The 18,630-nt window shown below is 55.1% G+C and overlaps 1 protein-coding gene across 2 annotated transcripts; it reads left to right on the forward strand.

Moving 5' to 3' along the window:
• Positions 1 to 1,263: 1,263 nt before the first annotated feature.
• Positions 1,264 to 17,936, forward strand: PRRX2 (paired related homeobox 2). Of its 2 annotated transcripts, none has more exons than XM_015879380.2 (4): positions 1,264 to 2,322; positions 14,882 to 15,066; positions 15,185 to 15,363; positions 15,822 to 17,936. In XM_015879380.2, exons 1-4 carry the CDS (start codon positions 2,079 to 2,081, stop codon positions 15,937 to 15,939), a joined length of 726 nt encoding a protein of 241 aa, XP_015734866.1. In that variant the 5' UTR covers positions 1,264 to 2,078; the 3' UTR covers positions 15,940 to 17,936. The 2 variants fall into 2 exon arrangements, with proteins under 2 accessions (XP_015734866.1, XP_015734864.1); XM_015879378.2 differs by having other exon boundaries at positions 1,267 to 2,322; positions 15,804 to 17,936.
• The last annotated feature ends 694 nt before the right edge of the window (positions 17,937 to 18,630 follow it).

Raw genomic sequence — 18,630 nt, forward strand, 5'->3', positions numbered from 1 at the left:
TCCAAAAAAGAAGCTAAATCCTACCGCTACAAAGGAAATGGCATTAATAGCGACTGTTTGGTTTCAAAAGGGAAGGAAAAGGGAAAAAAAAAAGCCCAACTTTGACCCCTACATCAAAAAAACTAAAGCCATTCGGCTCTCACCCCTCTGAAGGGCCTGACGGGGGTACGGCTGAAGGGCGCCTCGGTTCTCAATGCTTTACTGTTCCTATCCTGCCCGTGGAAATGCGTGAGGATCGGTGGGGAACTGCAGGCACCCCGCAGAAAGGTGTGTAAATCTTTGCGTGTCTAAAGAAACTTCAGCCGGCCGCGAGGATCGGGGTAAAGAAAACGCTTGGCCTCTCCTCTTTTTTTTTTCCCCCTTCCTATTTCTTTCCTTTGGAGCTCCGATCCGCTTTGATCGTTGCAGAATGGATGTATATATATGTTAAAAAGGTCGAATTTCAGCCCCCGAAACTATCGGCCGTCAGACGGCCCGAGGAAGTGCGAACCCGAGGGGGTTTTGCTGGTGATTATTCCCCTCCGTTTAATTATTTAATGCCGCGGATGGAATGAAAGACGTCGGCCCTGGATAAGCAGAAGGGGAAGGAGGGGGGTCTGTCCACGTGGCTGCCCCCCATCAGGAGCCATTGTCACATTGGTGGCTGGACCCCGTGCTTTGAGGGGACACCTCCGGCCGTAGGGCCACGTTGTCCCTCCAGCTCCGTCACCTCCGTGCTGGGAAGAGATGGTTATAGTGGGAGAAAAGGGAGGTGAGGAGCCAAGGGGGGCTGTGCACGGAGCCCCCCCCCGGGCACTGAGCGAGCGGCCGAGCGGTGCCTCCATCCCCGCGGTCACACAGCAGAGGGGACGCCGGGGCTGCAGCAACACAACCCCGGGGCCAAACATTGAGGCCAATAAACCTCAATAGAGGGAGGCTGGGACGGGTTGGGTTGGGTTTGAGCACCCTGGGAGCTCCCCCCCCCCACCAACACACACAGCGGACTCGTAGATTGCCAAAATCTGCCTTCAGCCTCAATCTGCGGAGCTCCGGGAAACCGCTGCCCCGTCAGGAAGATCAGATTTGGCAGCAGCGGATTGCATCGAAATGCGCTCCCCTCTCTGCTCGAAGGGAAAGAGAGCGAGGAAAGCTCTCGGCCAATGTTAAAACAGCTCCTCCGGGGGCTGGGATGGGTGGGAAAGGGTTCTGCGAGCTCGGAAATTCCGCGTGGAGAAGATAGAGGCGGTGAGAGGGGACACGCGGGGTGTGGGATGGGGGGGATGCGGGGGTCCGAGGTGCGGCGCTCAGCCCGTCCTCAGCCCATCGCCCCGCAGCCGGACACGCCGCCTCCTCCGTCCCTACGTACGAACACATCGACACACACACACACCTCTATCTGTCGAATTTTTAAAGAGGAAAAGCTCCTTTTTCCCCCCCTGCCCGGTGGCTGGTTTTCATTAGGGAGGTTTCTCTCTCTAACCCCAAGGGAAGCAGCCTATGAGTTCGTAACTGCGGTGCAGGACGTAATTATCTCATTAAGGGGAGAGAGCCAGGCTGTTCCCAACGGAGCTGACCTCGCTCCGGGGTTGATGGGGGCCCGGAGGGTGGGATGTAGGTGGAGGGGTGGGCCCGGAGGGTCACCATTTGGGGTGACCCGTTCGCAGCCCCATTTGGAGTCGGAGAAGCGCGGCTCTCCCCACGGAGCGCAGCCACTTACACTTGTTGAGAGAAGCACTTAAAGCGGGGCTGGAGGGGGGGGATGCGCAGGGGGTGATTCCCCCCCACCCCGGGGGTCGTTGTACCGGGGGGCGAGGGGCCGCCCCGCTCGGTGTAGGGGCGTTTGTTTGAACAGCTCCAGAGCAAAGAGCAGGGGAAGAAAGTTTGGGCTGGGAGCGTGGTTTTTTCCCCAGACGTCAGCACAAGGCGGAACAGGGGCTGGGGAGGGAGCTGGACTCGCAGGGCAGCCGGGATTTGTATTATTTTTTTAATTATTATTATTATTATTTTATTATTATTTGGTGGGGGGTTGGAGAAGGGAAAGGGGCCGGAGAGCGGCCCGGCACCTCGGGGTGGGCTGCGGGCCGGTGGGGGTGGGAGCCATGGACTCGCCGTCAGCCTTCGCCATGGACAAACCGTTCGCCCCCAGCACCGTGCGCGGTCCGGAGCCGCCCGAAAACCCTCAGAGCCGGAAAAACTTCAGCGTGAGCCATCTCCTAGACCTGGAGGAGGTGGCGGCCGGGATGAACGGGGCCCCCCCCGCCGGCCCCCCACCCTCCGCCGGCAGTAAGGCCATGCCGGAGCCGTCGGGAGGCAGCAGCGGCAGCGAGGCGGCACCCCAGGACGGTGAGTACCGAAGTCCCGGGATGGGCCCCCATCTCTACCCGCAGCCTCGGGGTGTGGGGTGGCCCCGCTCTCCCCCCCACCCCCCGGGCAGGGCTGAGCGCGGGGGACAAAGGGGCGCGGGGTACCCACGAGGTGGGGTGGGGGCTGTTGTGGGGGCACCGTCGCCGTGGGTTGTTGGGGTGGATCTGGGATATCTGTGGGATCGGAGCCGCCAGGACACAGAAAGCACCGACGGACGGGACAGGGGACACCGCGCCGTGGGGACAGAGGGACGCGGGCACCGCAACGGCCGCCTCCCCGCCGCCACCGGGACGGGACGGTGCCGAGCTCCCTGTCTGTCCCGGGACTGCTTGGCCCTCCCGGCGCTCCCCGCCCCGGTTCTCGGGCTCCGGGACCGGTGGAAAGGAAAGCTGCGGGTCCCCGCCGTTGGCACCGGGACACCGGCACGGAGCTGCCTTTGTCCGGGCGCTCCCCTCGGGGCTGGTAGGAGCCGGGCTGGGAACGGGGAGTGCCCCGGTGCTCTGGGTTTCGCCGCGTTCGGTCCCGAACACGACAAGCCCGCTCTACCCGGCCGCATCCCGGCTCTGGAGCGAGAAGGTTGGCCCCGACCTGAAGGCAAAGACCCGCTATGGGGGCACCTGGAGGCTCCCAGAGCTCCCTCAAGCTGTAGGATAGTGGGAGGGAGAAGGGAGTGGAGGTGCAGACCCACTGCCTGTCCCCAGCCCGGACCCGGGATCCCCAAACCTGCCCTGGACTGGGATTTGGGCTCCATCCCCGGGGCGCTGCTGGCCGTGCCACAGGGCCAACCTGGTGTATAGAGATGCCCCAGCCACAGAGCTGCAATGAGGGGCTCATGGGAAGAGTAGAGGGATCCTTGTGTCCCCCCCAGCAGCCCTCACGTTGTGATTTGGGTCAGAAACATCCTTTTCCCAACCACATCTTATTCCCAGCACAACTGGAACCCCAGCTCTGCCCTCTGCTCAGGACACTGGGTACTGATTTCAGGGCTGGCAGCTGAGATTCTTGGTGTTGTTTCCCATCCATCCTCCCCTTCCCTTGGGTTTTGTTTGCACTTCCCGCATTGCCTTTGGGACCATGGGGCTGTGAATGGGACTGTACATTGGGGGGGCTGGAGGGGCTGCATGCAGCATGGCATAGTGAGACAGATCTGGCAGATCCTCCCAAGGCCAGTTTTTACCCCAAAAAACCCATTCCTGATGGGGCAGAAGCCTTGCAGTGTTTGGCATCACTGGACTAGGGGGGATATTTCCCACTGGCACCTGTTTCTGTGAAGTTATGAGGCTGAAGACAATGTGAGCAACTCAAGAGTGGAAGCATTTCTTGTGATCCCAAATGGAGATACCTGAGCGATGGGAGCTGCAAGCAGCCTGCAGGAGGATGAATGAGGATGCTGGTGCAAACCTCAGCTTGTGGGACCCAATGCCCAGTGTATGGGATGCAGTTTCCTAAACCAAGATAAGGATCATAAATGCCACACAGCCTTTGCATCTGCAACGCTCTTGGCATCAGTGTGATGACAGCAGAGGAGAGTAACGTTCTCCGTTATGGGCATCCTTAAGTGAAGGCATTTTCCCTCATCTTCCTCTCCACCATCTCATCTTTTCCTCCTCCTGGATGCAGGCCGAGAGCTGCACAGCTCAGCAGTGGAGGAAGAGCCAAAGGGGCAGTGAGGGCTCATCCTTGTCCCCATCTTCATCCCCATCCTCCTCATCATCCCCTGGAGCAGTGCAGCCTCCCATCAAACCCTTCCACACAACTTCTGAGGTCTTGAAAGCTTGTTCACCTCCTTTCATTAGACTAACAAATAATGTGTAACGCGAAACATCTGTTAACAACAGCCCTTAATGTTCTCAAGATGATAAAGCAGGAGGGTAATTTTAGCCAGCGGGCCTTGACTGATGGCTTTTCAAACAATGAACTTGCTTTTGGTGCTGCCTGGGGGTGGGAGCAGAGCTGGGCACTGTCTCCAATGGGCGCTTTGGGGCTGTGCTGTTTTGGCTGCTCCCAAAAGGGATGGGAGTGGATGATGGGATGGGGTGAGGGGACAGCCCTGGGCAGAGCAGCTCATTCCCCATCCCATCACCTGAGTGCAGAGCAGAGAAATTCCCTTTGGTCCCACCGTGCAACTGAGGGGACGATGCTATGGTGAATTGGTTCTAATGTCATGAATGAGGGCAGGTGAGAAGGGAGAAGTGAAGTAAGGACCTGATGAAAATGGAAATTGGAAAGGGATCTTTTCTGAGGTCAGGGCTGGGCGGTTGCCCCCCACTGAGACACTTTTCCACTGGGCTTTTCCTACCTTCCTAAATGCTTGTTTTGGGGTCCCAATGTGGGGACCCCTCAGTTGTGCCCACCAGACAATGATGATGCCCAGTAAGGGCTGGGGCTGCTTGCACCCTATTTCATCTTGAGAAAGGCAGCAGGGCTGAGCTGTGGGATTTACATCACCCACAGTCCCGTGCTGCTCCCCAGAACAGCATCGGCTGTGAGTGCCCATCTGCATTGTCCACACATAGCAGAACCAGGCAGGGTGGCACTGAAGGGGGGAGCTGAGGGATGAGAGCCGCTCAGTCCTTGTATGGCCATGCTGGGTGGCACACAGATCTGGGACAGGAACGAGCCTTGCATGGCCATGATGCCCACAGACAGTGTCACCATCTCTGTTCCCATTGCCTGCTTGGGGACATTGCCCACACCATGCAAGGAGGGATGCACACACCGGGACAGGCAGCTCACCTCTGTGCAGGGGGATGCAGTCTGTGCTCAGTGCCCAAGCCCAGCACTCACCTAATGGTGCAGCACCAGTCACACATATTGATTGATTAATCGATCATTGATGAATGCCCTGTAATTAATTCATTAATCCTCTGCTGTCGGGGATCTCCTGCCCCATTTGTTTGCACTTAGTGTGGGGCTGGTGACATGTGAGGGGCTGGGAGCCTGACGTGTCCCATTGCAGAGACTGATGAGTTCCAGCCGCTCCGGGGATCCGAGCACATCCCTGTCAAAGAGATGAGGGGCTCTGGGGAAGGGCCCACCTTAACCCTGACCCCCAGCCTGAGATGCAGGCCCTACAGCAAGGCTTCCTCTCCCCACATGGGGCCCTTCCACCGCTGTCACCCCATGCTGCTGCCATGGGACCTGCTCCCTGTGGGTAGGCTGGGGCTGGTGCCCAGGTGTCCATGGAAAGCCACAGAGCAGGCAGGAGCGATGCTCTTCTGATGGGACAGGCAGGGCGAGAGGCTGAGGTTGGGCTGATGTAGGTCAGAGCCTGCAAAAAGAACCCAGAAACAACACAAACGGCTGCCAGGTGTGGGTGTGGGCAAAAAGGGATCCCATTTCTAAATGGAGTTTCTGTCAAGGAAACACCCCAGTACCAACCTTCCTCCATCCTCCTCTGACCCCAGGGGATGCCACAGGATCATTGTCGCACTCCTCCCTGCATGGCAGGGGATGCTCCATGCCCTGGGCTGCATTCAGGCCCTAGTAGATCAGCAGCACTTGGGCTCTGACTTGGGTTAGTTTGCCCACAGATGGGCTGAACACCCCCATAGGGGCTGTAGGACACCCCCTGCAGCATGTGCTGGGAGGGAGAAAAATCCTAAACCAAATGCCTGGCTGGGCCAGGAAAGTCCCATCCCCCCCCCCCCCCCCCCACACACACACACTTATTTCTCAGTGCTGTGATTTTTCTTTCCCTGGAGCAGGGATGCTTATAGGAATGGGGTTGAAAACCTCTTGTGGTGCTATGGAGGGGACAGGGGTGCAGTGGGGATGTGGGGGTCCATTAGGAGCCCCCACAGCCCTATGGACACAGGGACACCTCGCTACCCCCCGGCTGTTGTGTCTGCTGTGATCAGGAACAGCTCAGGGCGAGACTATTTCCCCTCTCCTTTCGGGCTGTTATTTCAGGGAACGGGGCTGATTCACGGGAAAAATATGAAATTTTGACTCCACGCGGCCAAGATGGGCGAATTTCAACGAATCAGCATTTTAAGAGAGCCTGGGCGTGTGTCTGTAGCTGGGAGGCTGATGAAATGATTTAGAGCTTTGAGGCTGCCTCGTTAGGAACCCTTCCTCCCTCCCAGGGAGTGGGGCTGTCACCCCCTTTCCCAGCGCTGCTTTCCTCCGGCACTGGGCAATTTCTCCACCCCCCATCCCCCTCCCGCTGGGGCTGGGAAGTGATGGAGCTGAAGGGATGGGGCTGGGGGCAGGATGGGGCTGGCTGCTTTGCTGTGGTGAAGTCCCCTGGTTGGCATCGGGTTCCCATCTGCAGCTGGAAGGGTTTATCCTATGGGGGGGTGTGGGGGGACAGCGGGGCTGGGATAGCATCACTGTGCTGTGGGGAAGCCCAGAGCATCCTTTAAAATGAGACAGGAGGGGTCAGGGATTTGGGTTTGTCATGGATCTGTTTGACATGGGGTCAGCAATGTCCGGGGAGGATGGGAATAGGAAAACCCATAGGAACGGTCTGAGTAGGGCTTTCAAGGCAACTTCCAGTGCCCACAGGAGAGGGGCACCCCCACATTTTGGAGAGATTTTTCTAAAGCCCCAACCCTTGTTGCGTTCCCATCATTACACCACGCAGAGACCTTCCCTTCTCAGCACCCCTCTCTAGCCAAAGGGGTCATCCAATGTAAAGACTGCTGAGGAGCATTGGGTGGGCATCAGAAACCTTGAGTGGGGGGGGGGAGGGTAAGGATCAAACCCTTCTGAGCTATATGGGGGAAAAGAAGATGATGGGTTTGGGGCTAAAGGGGACACTTTGGAGAGCACATTGCCCCATCACAGGCTGGGAACACCCCTGGGGACACAAGGATGGCAGAGCGCAGCCCCCACCCTGCAGCCCATCCCTGGGCGATGCATGGCACCGGGCGGGTTCTAATTGAGCTGGAGGCCGAACGAGGTGCCCCCCGTGCTGCGGGGAGAAGCCGTGGAGCTCCTCAGCCTTCAGAAAACGGCAGTGGCAGCCGCCATCCCCCTCCCCTTCCCTCCTCTTCCCCCTTTGGAGCGGGTATAATAAAGCAGCTTTTCAGCTGCGGCTGCAGTGATAGATCAGGAAGAATTGTATGAGTCTATTAAAGTCTGTGCGTCTCCGAATGGAGACTGCGGCTAAGCCAGGCGCCAGGCGCTCGCATTGAACCAGATGTGCTCAGGCGCCGTCCTTTCCAGCCACTGCAGCTGAGAGGCTGCCGCCTTCACACGCGAGGAAACTGGCTTGCACATGGCAGGGGAGCGGGGGAGCACATGGCAGGAGGGGTGTGGGGAGGGGGTGGGGGGCACGGCCCTCCTGGCACAGCTGCAGGGTTGGGGGGGGGGGGATGCACAAAGGGGGAGAGAAGGCATTGCTGCAGGGGTTGTGCCTCCCCGGGGGCATGTGTGTGTGTGTGTGTGTGTGCTGGGGGGGTTGAATTGCACCCTATAGGGTAGTTGATGGTGGAGGGGATGTTGGTTTGCATAGCAGCTGAGCAAGGTATGGATGGGGTGTGTGGGGGGGATCACATTGTGCCCGGGACACTGCAGTGTTCAGGGGGTGTTGTATTGCACCTGGAGCTGTGCAAAGCATTGATGGTGTGTGGGGGGGGGTTGCATTGTGTTCAAGCTGTGCAGGGCACTGCAGTATTGTGGGGGGGAGTTGCATTGCACACAAGCTGTTCAGGGTGTTGCGGTGTTGGGGGGAAAGTTGCATTGTATACAAGCTGTGCAGAGCATTGCAGTATTAAGATGGGGGGGGATGTATTGTACCGTGAGCTGTGCAAAACATTGATGGGGAGGTTACAGTGCACCCTGAGCCATGCAGAGGGGTCCCACAGGGGACACAGAGCATTGCGGGGCTGGGCTGGGCACCCCAAGCAGTGCAGGGCATTGTGACAGGGACTGCAATGTGGCATTCCCTCTGAGCAGGGAATGAATGGAGGGGTCCTGCTGCACCCTGGTGTGCATGGATCAGCACGGCTGCATGGCCATGTGGGACACCCATTCCCCTCCATTTTCAGTTTGGCAGCCATGTGTCTGTGATGTGGGGGCTGTAAAGACCTCGGGGGGAATTTTAACTGAAGGAAAAGACCCAGCTCCCTCCCTTCCAAAAACAAAAAGAAACCAACCCCCTGTTTTTGTTTGAATTAAAAGAGGCTGAAGTGTTTCTATTGGTATTAGAGGTGTATAAAACCTGAAACAATTGTCAGAATGGAACCACCAGGCACCATCCCCTTCGTGCTCCAACCCCAGCATGTTGTGTGTCATGGTTTTCAGTGGCTGTTCTGTATCGTGACATCACGCAGTCAGATCCCTATCGTGACATATCAAGCAGATCTGTCAAAGCCTTTGGGGGAGCGCATTGTGCTTTATGGGATCTGTGAGTGAGCACCCAGAGGTGGCTGAGCTGCACCCAGCACTAATTCCAATATGACCACACTGAGCTCCTGGGTGGGTCTCGGGGGTCTCAGTGTGGCAAGAAGGAGACAGGAGGGATGGCAGTGGTGTGATGAATAGAGGGGTCTCAGCTCTGAGGTGCTCCATGCAAGCGGGACCCCAACACAGCCCCCTCTCATCCCCAGCATCATCACACCTGCGCCCAGCGGGGCTGTGTGTTAACCCACAAATAGTTAAATGGGTTTGGTCTGGGGGAAAGCAGAAAAAAAAAAAGAGGGAGAAAAGATACGAGCCACTTATTAAAATGAATGTTTTACAATAAATTTGGCGAGGGGCCACCGACCTCAAATGAAAACCAGACCGAAGGACGGCAATGCTGCTCGCTGGAGAGGGTTTGTGGGATGAGTACGTGCGTGCCCATGGGGTGCTCAGAGTGGGGTATGGGGACAGGAGCTCACAGCCACCATCACACCACCCCAGTGTGTTGGTGATCCCATCCTGGGATGCTCCAGTGGTGGCTGTGGGCTGCAGGATGGGTTTGGGGCAGGTGATTGGTGTTGGAATGGGGCTCGGTGGCATCTCCGCCTGGAAAATGCCCTTTTGGCTGCAAAAAGGTGGAGATGGGGGGAGTGGGTGCCAGGTTCTGGTCCTGCTGCCTCCAGCTGCCTGAGGGGGCACCCCATGGGGCTGTCCCCTGGTCCCCATATGCTTTCTTCCCTCGATCTTGGCAATGACCCTGATGCAATTAGGGCAGCATGTTAACCTGGAGGACTGGTGTTGGGTTTCAGTGCCAGATGCCATTGGGGCGGCCTCTCTATGGGCTTTTGCTTATTAAATTTCAAGAAATCACCTTTTTTTTCCTCCTTTTTTTTTTTTTTAGTTTTCAGTTTTTTGCCGTGGGGGAGGAAGGCTGGGATTGTCATGCCAGGAGCCTCTGGCTGGCAGCCAGCCACTCCTGCTATGCAGCCCTGCCTGATTAGTTGTATGTCCTAAACACTGTGTCACCCTCCCTGTACCTGGATGGGCACCCCCAGGGAAAAGCACTTTGCAGCCAGAGCTGAGTTTTGCTATTGCAGTATGGTGAGGTCTGTCCCAGCATCACCTCCCACCCCAGTGTCAGCCATCCCAGCACAGTCCATCCCCAAATCCCATCCCGCTGCAGCTCCAGCTCTGTCACAGCCCTGTCCATTCCTGCAGCCCGGCTTCCTCCATCCTCAGGGCCTGAGCAGAGCGTTTCCTCGTGCACTGCTCACACATCTGTTAGCTATCATGGCTCTGCCAGGCTCTGTGCTCAGCTATTTCAATGCGCAGCAGCAAGGGCGCTGGGAAACAGCAAGGCTGCAGCCCGGGTGGGTGCCTCAGTGTGCTCATGGTGCTCTTGTGGGCTCCCAAAGCCTCATGTGATGCTGCAGCTGATGGCTCCAGGAGGGGACGTGGCACATGCAGCACTGAGCCCAAGGGATGTGTGATGTGGGTGCCCTGGGTTGGTGCCACCCTGCAGCCACGTGGGATGGGGTTTTCTCCCCGTGGTGGGATTGTTCTGGTGAAGGGAAAGGCAAGATCAGGCCCTTGGCCCTGGGGAAACAAACAAGCTCCATTCTGGTCCCCAAACCCTCGTGATCTACATGGCCCCATCATGCTTCCTACACTAAAGACAAGCTGTGCCAAAAAGCAGCCAGCACAGAGCTCCAAGCACAGCCCTGCAGGGATTCAGAATGACACCCAGTGCTCTCCCAGTTCATTTGGGCCACAGTGGGTGCCCACACCATCCCCAGCGATGGGGGATGCTCACGGAGCACCTCTGTGCAGGATGCTGTCCAAACTCATCCATCTGCAGCGCTGGGTGGTTGCTGGCTGGTGCAGCAGCAAACCCCATGACCATAAAGCAGCCAGCTGCTGCCTGTCAGTGAGCGGAGCTAAGACCCTCCCGGGACGGCCTTGGCCTCTTTTTTTTGGTACAGGCTTTTTGCTGCTCCTTTATAACAGAGACACTTTTCCCCCAGCAAAACTGGCAGCCTGTAAAAACGTGTCAGCGTTTCAGTTTTTTCACAATTAATGAGGTGAAACATCCTCGGAAACATTTTGCTGTAATGTTTCTCCGGTAGCTGAGACTTACCCCTCTCTTAAATTTTTAACGTCCGCCACTTGATCCGAGAAAGTTTCCTTCGGACTCAGCACATTTGGACCCCCCCAGGCTCTCCTGCTCCCATTGAGCTTCTGGATTTATTGGGATATAGGGAGCTGGGGCTGGGCTGGAAGGGGAGGGAGCAGTTGTGGGATGGGATGGGGCAGCAGAAGAGCCCTGAGGAGGATGGCAGCCCCAGACCCCCATCCCCATGCCTTTTTGAGGCTCCTGAGGTGGCTCTGAATGGCGCAGCATTGTCCCAAGCAAAGCGTGCTTCTTACCTTCCTTGGGCTTTTGGAGGTGATTTGGGGATATCAGCACCTGCAGTGGGATGGGTGGTTTCCAGTGGTTTCCATCTTTGCTCCCGTGGCCATCTTTGTGCCCTACTATATGAGTCAGACACCATTCCCGCTATGTCTCCATCCTTTGTCACGCTCGTGGCCAAGCACAAAACCAACTCTGTGCCCACACCTTCATCCTCTAAGCTGTGGGAAAAAGGGATCTGGATAACGGGGAACCCCTGGGGGTGGGAATTCCCAGGGCAGAGAGCTCTGCTCAACCCCATCACGACCCCAAGGGCAGCGCTTCCTCCTGATGGCCGCAAGGAACCGGTTAATGGAGCACATGGAGCTCACTGGACGTCATCGCTGGAGCTCGCCTCGCTTCCCTGGAGTATATAAAGGGATGAAGGGAGTCCACATGTTTACCGAGAGAGACCATGGGAGAAACGAAAGACATTGTTTTTCCAAAGGATTTCTTGGCTGTAAAAGGCCTCCACCACCCTGCGGCTTCCCTGATGAAGGCCCAGCGTTAATTTGTTAAATCCACATCAAGTGCCCGGAGAACCAGTTGTTTATTTTTGCTAATTCAGCCGGCCGAGATCAAATTGGGGTTTTATTTGTTAAGGATAAACCTTAATTAATAAAAGCTATTTATTTGGTTAGAGCCGGCTGCAGCCTGAGGGTCAGATATGCCATGATCATTATTTCAAGTAAAACAAACCCAAAACGTCTCTCAACAGTTTGAAAAACGTAGAAACTTAGAGGGCTGAATTTATTTGTCTTAGGAAGAATTTACAGCTAATTCCCTCCAGGCTATTTCAACCCTTAAATTATACCCGAGAAGAAGAAAGAAGGAAGGGGGGGGGGGGGAACCAACACAAAAATGCCATTCCAGGAGGAGCAGGAAAGTAAATGGTACAGCAGATTGGATCATCTGGGTGGGGGGGTCGGAATTTCAGGCTTAAAGGTCTTTGGCAAACAAATGGAACGTGCAAAATAATGCAACAGCAAAAAGCTGTGGCTGGTGTGGAGCTCCACACCATTGGGAATGGAAGATGTGAGCATCTCAGTGAGCTGGGGGTGGCACGGCATCACTGGGTGCTTGCTGGAGGAGGCTGGAAGTCAAAGCAGAGCTGGGGTGGAAATCCTGTGTGAGTCACTGTGCTGCAGTGCACATCACCCGCTTACAGCCCTCACTGGTGGCTGGTTTGGGGCTCTTGACACATCATTCCTATGGAAAACACAGGGAAAGAGGGCAAGAGCTGGAAAAGTGAGCTTGCTCCATGCTCAGCTAAATCAACACGCCCTGACCCAGCAGCACTGGGGCCATTGGTTTTGCAAATGGTGCATGACCACGCGCTCCCTGCTCCCCTGTGCGGGGCTGTTCTCTGTGGTCCTGGTGTCCTGAGGGCTGGAACCATGGGACAAGTCCCACCATGATCCATGGGGCTGCTGAGCCCCCCTCATCCTTCCATCCCTGATGTCGTCCTTCATTATTCAGTAACGTTATCCCTCCCATTTCCCCCCTTCTCCTGCTTTCTTTTTTCCCCTTTGGCGGAAATTGTAATCAGTGGAAAGTAAATACACCGAAGGGAAAGCAGGGGTTGCTGAGACGTCCCCTCTGACCTCTGCTTGGACAATCAAGCCAATGCCTCCACCACACTGCCATCAACCCCCCCAAAATTAGAGCTGACAAATGCAAGGGTTTGGATTTCACCAATATCACCCCCCCCAGCCACCCCAAGTATTGCTTTTTGGGGTCGAAAATGACACATTGTTGAGCTCTTATTGACTTTGGGCAATTACAGCTCTCGGAAGCCCATCGGGACACAGATATGTTACTCCCCCATGAAGGTTATGGTGAAGCTGGTTGTGGTGAATTTTGCTCCCCTGGTGAGTACTGCAGGGCAGTTTGTGATGCTCATCTCTGTAAAGCTGCCCTGCTTTATCCTTTATAGAAGTGATGACTGCCCCCAGTGAGGGCAGCATTTATCTGGTCCTGCAGTTCTGTGGCTGAGAAAGGCTCCATGGTGGGGTTAATGGGGACAAGATGTGCGCTCATCACTGAGTCTCATCTCCAAGCTCAGCAGAGGACACGGGCATTTAAGGAGAGGAAACTTAAGAAATCCTATTTTCTTTTGGACAATTTAGGGCGGGCAAGAGAAGCCATCACTTATGGAAAAGTCACATAATCACAGAGTCATTCAGGTTGGAAAAGCCCAAAATCCCCATCCCCAACCTCCCCCCCATCCCCACACACACTGATGTGTCACTCAGTGCCACATCTCCACTGGAACACCTCCATGGACAGTGACCCCCCACCCCTGTGCAGTCTGTGCCACTACATCATCACTTTTCCTAGGCACAATTTTTTCCCTGCTATCCAATCTGAGCTTCAGGTCCAACAGCCAGAATTTAAACCAGGATGAAAATCAAATGGGGTTAATAAATTTCATTTATGCATTTCATCAGATTCTGTTGAGGACCATTGGCTTCTGACCCCAGGTTTTGACCCAAGCCTTGGTTCCAGAGATGGCACCAGCTCAGTCCCAGCCCCAGGAAACTCCGGGTCGACCACGGCTGGACTCTGTGTATTTTAATCCAGCAGCTCGTTAGCTCTCTGAGGAAAAACAGGACCAAAAAAGGAGTTTAACTAAAAGGGGCAACTGGAAAGCGGAGACTGGCAGAGCATTTGGAGCAGCAGAAACGAGAGCTGGAGGGAATCTGGGGAATTTTAGTAGTGAGCCTTTATGTGGACTGCAGCAAAGAGCAGCCTGCATTCTCCTGGCTGGGAAAGAGGCCCCAAACCCGTGTGTATCTCAGGCACCAGCCCTGGTACCCTCACCCTACCAAGAAGTTCATGTCCTATCTATGGCCGCATGGGCCATTCCCAGTGCAAAGATAATGGAGGATCTCTTGGAAACCTAACGGCAGAGGTTTAGTGGTTATTCAGAATTACAGGCCAAGACAATCTTGAAACTTCTACTTTCTTCCTGCTTCATATTGCCTCAAAGCAGGGGAGCTAATATCCCTTCCAGCAGATTTTGTTCCTCACTCAAGAATCACCCCCAAATGCTGCACATCTATTTAATAAGTACCAAGATAGTTTATTAGCAAGTATTTATTTCCTCTGCACGCTCAGGGAGCAGTAATTCCTGCCATCGCGGCCTCTGCACTGATACAGAACAGAAAACCCCAATATAACCCTGCTATGAATCAGAGCGATGCCATAAAGCTATTAACATCTCAAATAATTCCAAAATACTTTCCCACCAGTAGGTACAGATTGGATCCAGATGCTTTATTAATGGGAAAAAAATAATTACCCAGTACCTCCACCAGGAATACCGACAGCAAGATGTCTTTCCCATGAAGGCAGGGATTGGGTATCCATTATTTTTTCCCCACAAATTTGCTTAAACTTGATCTTAGTGGCAAAAAACAGGTTTATCTCAGCCTGGAAGGAAGCCCAAGGTTGATGTGGTGAAACCAATCAAACCACTTGGTGATTCTGAGGGCAAGGAAAGGCAGAAATTAGCATGGAGGAAGCTGAACTCCAAGGGCTGTGGTTGTGTTTGCTCATGGTGTGTGGATGAGGTCCGGTGGTACCATGAGTATGGGCTGTGGCTCCACTCGTTGTTGGGGATGGGGGTTCTCTGAGGTGTTTTGGGGTTTAATTTGTTGCTTTCTATGAAGACTGAAGCTTTAGGAAGGTGGCTGCTGTGGAGTCTCATGGGGCTTTTGCTGTGATTTCCCCCAGGTGAGAGCCTGAGCCCGAGCCGTGGGGTGGCCAAGAGGAAGAAGAAGCAGAGGAGGAACCGCACCACATTCAACAGCAGCCAACTGCAGGCTCTGGAGAGGGTCTTTGAGAGGACTCATTACCCTGATGCCTTCGTGCGGGAGGAGCTGGCCAGGAGGGTGAACCTCAGCGAGGCGAGAGTCCAGGTGGGACAGACCCCTCCATCTCCATCCTCACACTACACCAGGGTCTGGGTGGTGGGATGGACACAGGGACATCCCCGCTCAACCCAGGTCTCATTAACATCTCCCCTTCCCCACTCAGGTTTGGTTTCAGAACCGGAGGGCCAAGTTTCGCCGTAATGAGAGGGCAATGTTGGCCAACAGATCAGCGTCACTCCTCAAGTCCTACAGCCAGGAGGCAGCCATTGAGCAGCCCATGGCACCACGGCCCACCGCGCTCAGCCCCGAGTACCTCTCATGGAGCAGCTCCTCCCCATACAGGTGGGTGCAGGATGTGGGACCAAACCCACCTCCCTGGGAGCCCTGTGCTGCTGGTGGGGATGCAAGGAGATTTGCGGGGTTAAAGGAGTGAGAGGTGGGATGTAACTGGGGGTCACCTTGGGAGCTCCTGCCAGTCCCCACCATGTGTTTTGTGGGTGGGAGGAGGCCTGGTTCTCATGAGGGACCCTCCTGGCCTGCACTGACCCTTCCCACATGCCAGTGTAGGAGGAGAAGCGAGACCCTTCAGCTCCCAGCTCTCCTAATGTGAAGGGCATGGCTTCCTGGCACATACTTTGTGGGGTTCCCACATGCATCTAGCCACATAAAAGTGCTAAAGATGGGAGATGTCCAAGAGGGAGCCACCAATGCAGCCTGGGAAGCCAGAGGGATGTGGGGGCTCCCCATGGGCTGTGCCTTACCCCTCTCCGCTCCCCCTGCAGCACTGTGCCATCCTACAGCTCCAGCGGGACCGCGACGCCCACCCAAGGGGTGAACATGGCCAACAGCATCGCCAGCCTGCGCCTCAAAGCCAAAGAGTTCAGCCTGCATCAGAACCAGGTGCCAACTGTGAACTGACCGGGGAAGATCCCCATGGCCTCATCCAGGACTCGACGTGGGGATCCTGTACTGATTGGCACCAACCCGCTGCCCGCCCCACGCAGTGCTCATCTGATGTCCCAGCACCTCTCCTCTCCTCTTCCCTCTTGAAGGTAGAGTCAAGTCCCAGCCAGAAGTGGCACATCGCTATAGCCACATATGGAGCAAACTTGGTTAGAAACTCGCTTTTCTGCACACCCTTATAATAAAGGCTATATATACACACACATACCCCCCACGCGCTCTTCAAGGACAAACAGACTTACCAAGCGATCAAGAATTTGCTTCCAAACATGGAAGGATCTTGGACTTTTGGATTTGACCAATTTGGGTATCTTGCCTGGAGAGCCAAAGTGTTATTGGGTCTTCTCCTCCCACAGGGACGGCACGCAGCGCTGGGACGATCGCGATGCTGCACGATGCCAATTTTTAGAGCCCCCCTTTATGCTGGGCCTTCACCTCCTCATGCACTGCCAGCTGTGGGGCTCAGTGGGACCATTGCAAGCCTACAGCTGGGTCCCCAATGCCTGTAAACTGTAGAAGGGGGGTGGGGAGGGAAACACATCACTGCACCCCATCCAGGCACAACCGCCCCACATCTGCGGGTTTGCCAGCAGTTCTGCAAAGCCCCGGGTCATTGAACCAGCCCAGGGAAAGAGAAAATTGGAAAAAGCTGTTGGTTTCAGCTGAGTAGGCGGCTCCCTGTGCTTCGTGCCAAGGGCAGAGCAGGCTTCATCTTCCGGAGGCACAGCATCCCCAGCGGCCGCTCTGCAGATGGGCCACAGAGCGCAGGCCTGGAGGCTCCATGGGGTGTTTTCTGTGTCTCTGAATAAAGGAAGCAGTACTCCCAACCACAACACACAGCCCAGCAAGGGGGCTCTTGGTTGCGAGGTGGGAAGAAAACTTCCAATGGTGGCACTGCAGCAATGTGGGATGAGCCGGCGTTGGGGTAATGGGGGACTGACTCCATGGACAAACCCAATGGAGCACTATTCCATCACCCACTGCAAGGAGCAGCATCCGAGCAGCTAACCAACCCTGTTCTTCTAGGAGTGCTTTGTCTATCCAGCACAGTGGGGCTGATAACAAGTGAATGTAGCATTGGACCCAAGGATGACCACAACAGCCATCGAGATCAACACCCATCAGTATGAGATGCCGAGGCCAAAAGCTCCCAAACCACTTTGTATACCCACCCAAGAGCCCCCCACATCCTGCCCACAGGAGCTTCCTCTCCCTTTCCCACCAGGGAAAGCCACATCTGGTCCTCGGTGACCACGGTGTCCCCTGTGTGTGCCAGGTGGGGAGGGCAGATCTCCCCAGAGTGAGGCTTCATGGGGATCCCACAATGCTGAGCACTGCCATGCAGAGCAAACCCCCACCCCAAGGAACAGCGCTGGGCCGGGGGGTCCCATTCCCATGGAAAGCACAGGGCTCCTTTTTTTTTCCCCCCCCTTCAGTTATACAAGATGAAACCACAGGGATATAAATGTCGCTGCCTCTTTGAGAGCATTAATGAAAATAAACCCATGTAATAGTTTGCAGATGCTGTTTCTGTAAACCTAAAAGAAATTAAAAAAAAAAAATAGCAGGGAATAAATATTTCTTCACTAAATATCTATATGTATATATATATATATTGGAAAACATGCCTTTCTCATCTTTGGGTCCCTCCCTTGCCACGCTCTTGGCTTAAGGTGGAGCATCCCTCAGCATCACAGCCTCAACAAGAGGGACATCAGGATGGAGGGATGGTGGTCTGTCATCCCAGCTCCCTCCCTTTGCCATTTGTACATTTCAATTGCTTCTAACAAGATGGATTTTTGATTTTTTTTTAAATAATAATAATAATTATTAATAATTTTTTTTGCATGTTTGTGTTTTTTGGAGATTTTTGTAAGGTTTTGGTTTTGGTTTTGGTTTTTGTAAAAACAACTCTTGTGAAATAACGGAGGAATAAATATTTTACTGAGTAAGGACGTGTCTGTGTGTGTGCAGAGCAGTGCTCACACCACTGGGGGGGGTGGAGGTAAAACATTGGGGTCCCATGAGGGCAGGGAACCTTGATCCCACATCCCAGTCCTACTGCTGGGCAGAGGGGCTGGAAGTGCTGACCCCCCCCCACAGCCAGGAGATCCCCCCCCAAAGCAGTACTGGGCATCCACGCTGTCAGAGCAACATCTCCCCCAGCAGTGCAGCAATGGGCTGAGGAGGGATGGGGATGGGGATGGGGATGGGGATGGGGATGGGGATGGGGATGGGGATGGGGATGGGGGCAGAGCTCCTCCTTGCTGAGCTGTCAGGTCCCATCCCACAGCACAAATATGGGTGAAAGCCTTTAAGAGCTCAGTAGTGCTCCACAGACGTCATGGGCAAGGAGTCCTGCTGGGATGTGCAATCATCTGCAGTCACAGCAGAGAGCAGCATGTGGCCCAGCCTTGAGAACCAGACAAGAAATACATAAAGGAGATGTAGACCTGCTTTGGGACAGGAGGAGGTGGTCTCTCACAGCACACGCTTCTCTCAGTGCTTAGTGATGGCTGAGCATCAGCAGTGCCAGGAGCCCACATCAGCACCAAGTGCAGCTCTTCCAGGCTCCATCCTGTGCACCGAGGTGGGCAGCACCACAGTGAATCAGGTCCTACAGCCTGCAAGCTAACATGGATCAGA

Source organism: Coturnix japonica, chromosome 17 (assembly GCF_001577835.2).
Source record: "Coturnix japonica isolate 7356 chromosome 17, Coturnix japonica 2.1, whole genome shotgun sequence".
NCBI classification, from domain to species: domain Eukaryota; kingdom Metazoa; phylum Chordata; class Aves; order Galliformes; family Phasianidae; genus Coturnix; species Coturnix japonica.

What these genes read in the sequence shown, in the direction of transcription:
- PRRX2 (XM_015879378.2), top strand. Translation starts at nt 2,079, where the DNA reads ATGGACTCGCCGTCAGCCTTCGCCATGGACAAACCGTTCGCCCCCAGC. An exon ending in CGAGGCGGCACCCCAGGACG is followed by an intron (nt 2,323 to 14,881) that starts GTGAGTACCGAA and finishes GATTTCCCCCAG; the next exon opens with GTGAGAGCCTGAGCCCGAGC. An exon ending in TCAGCGAGGCGAGAGTCCAG is followed by an intron (nt 15,067 to 15,184) that starts GTGGGACAGACC and finishes TTCCCCACTCAG; the next exon opens with GTTTGGTTTCAGAACCGGAG.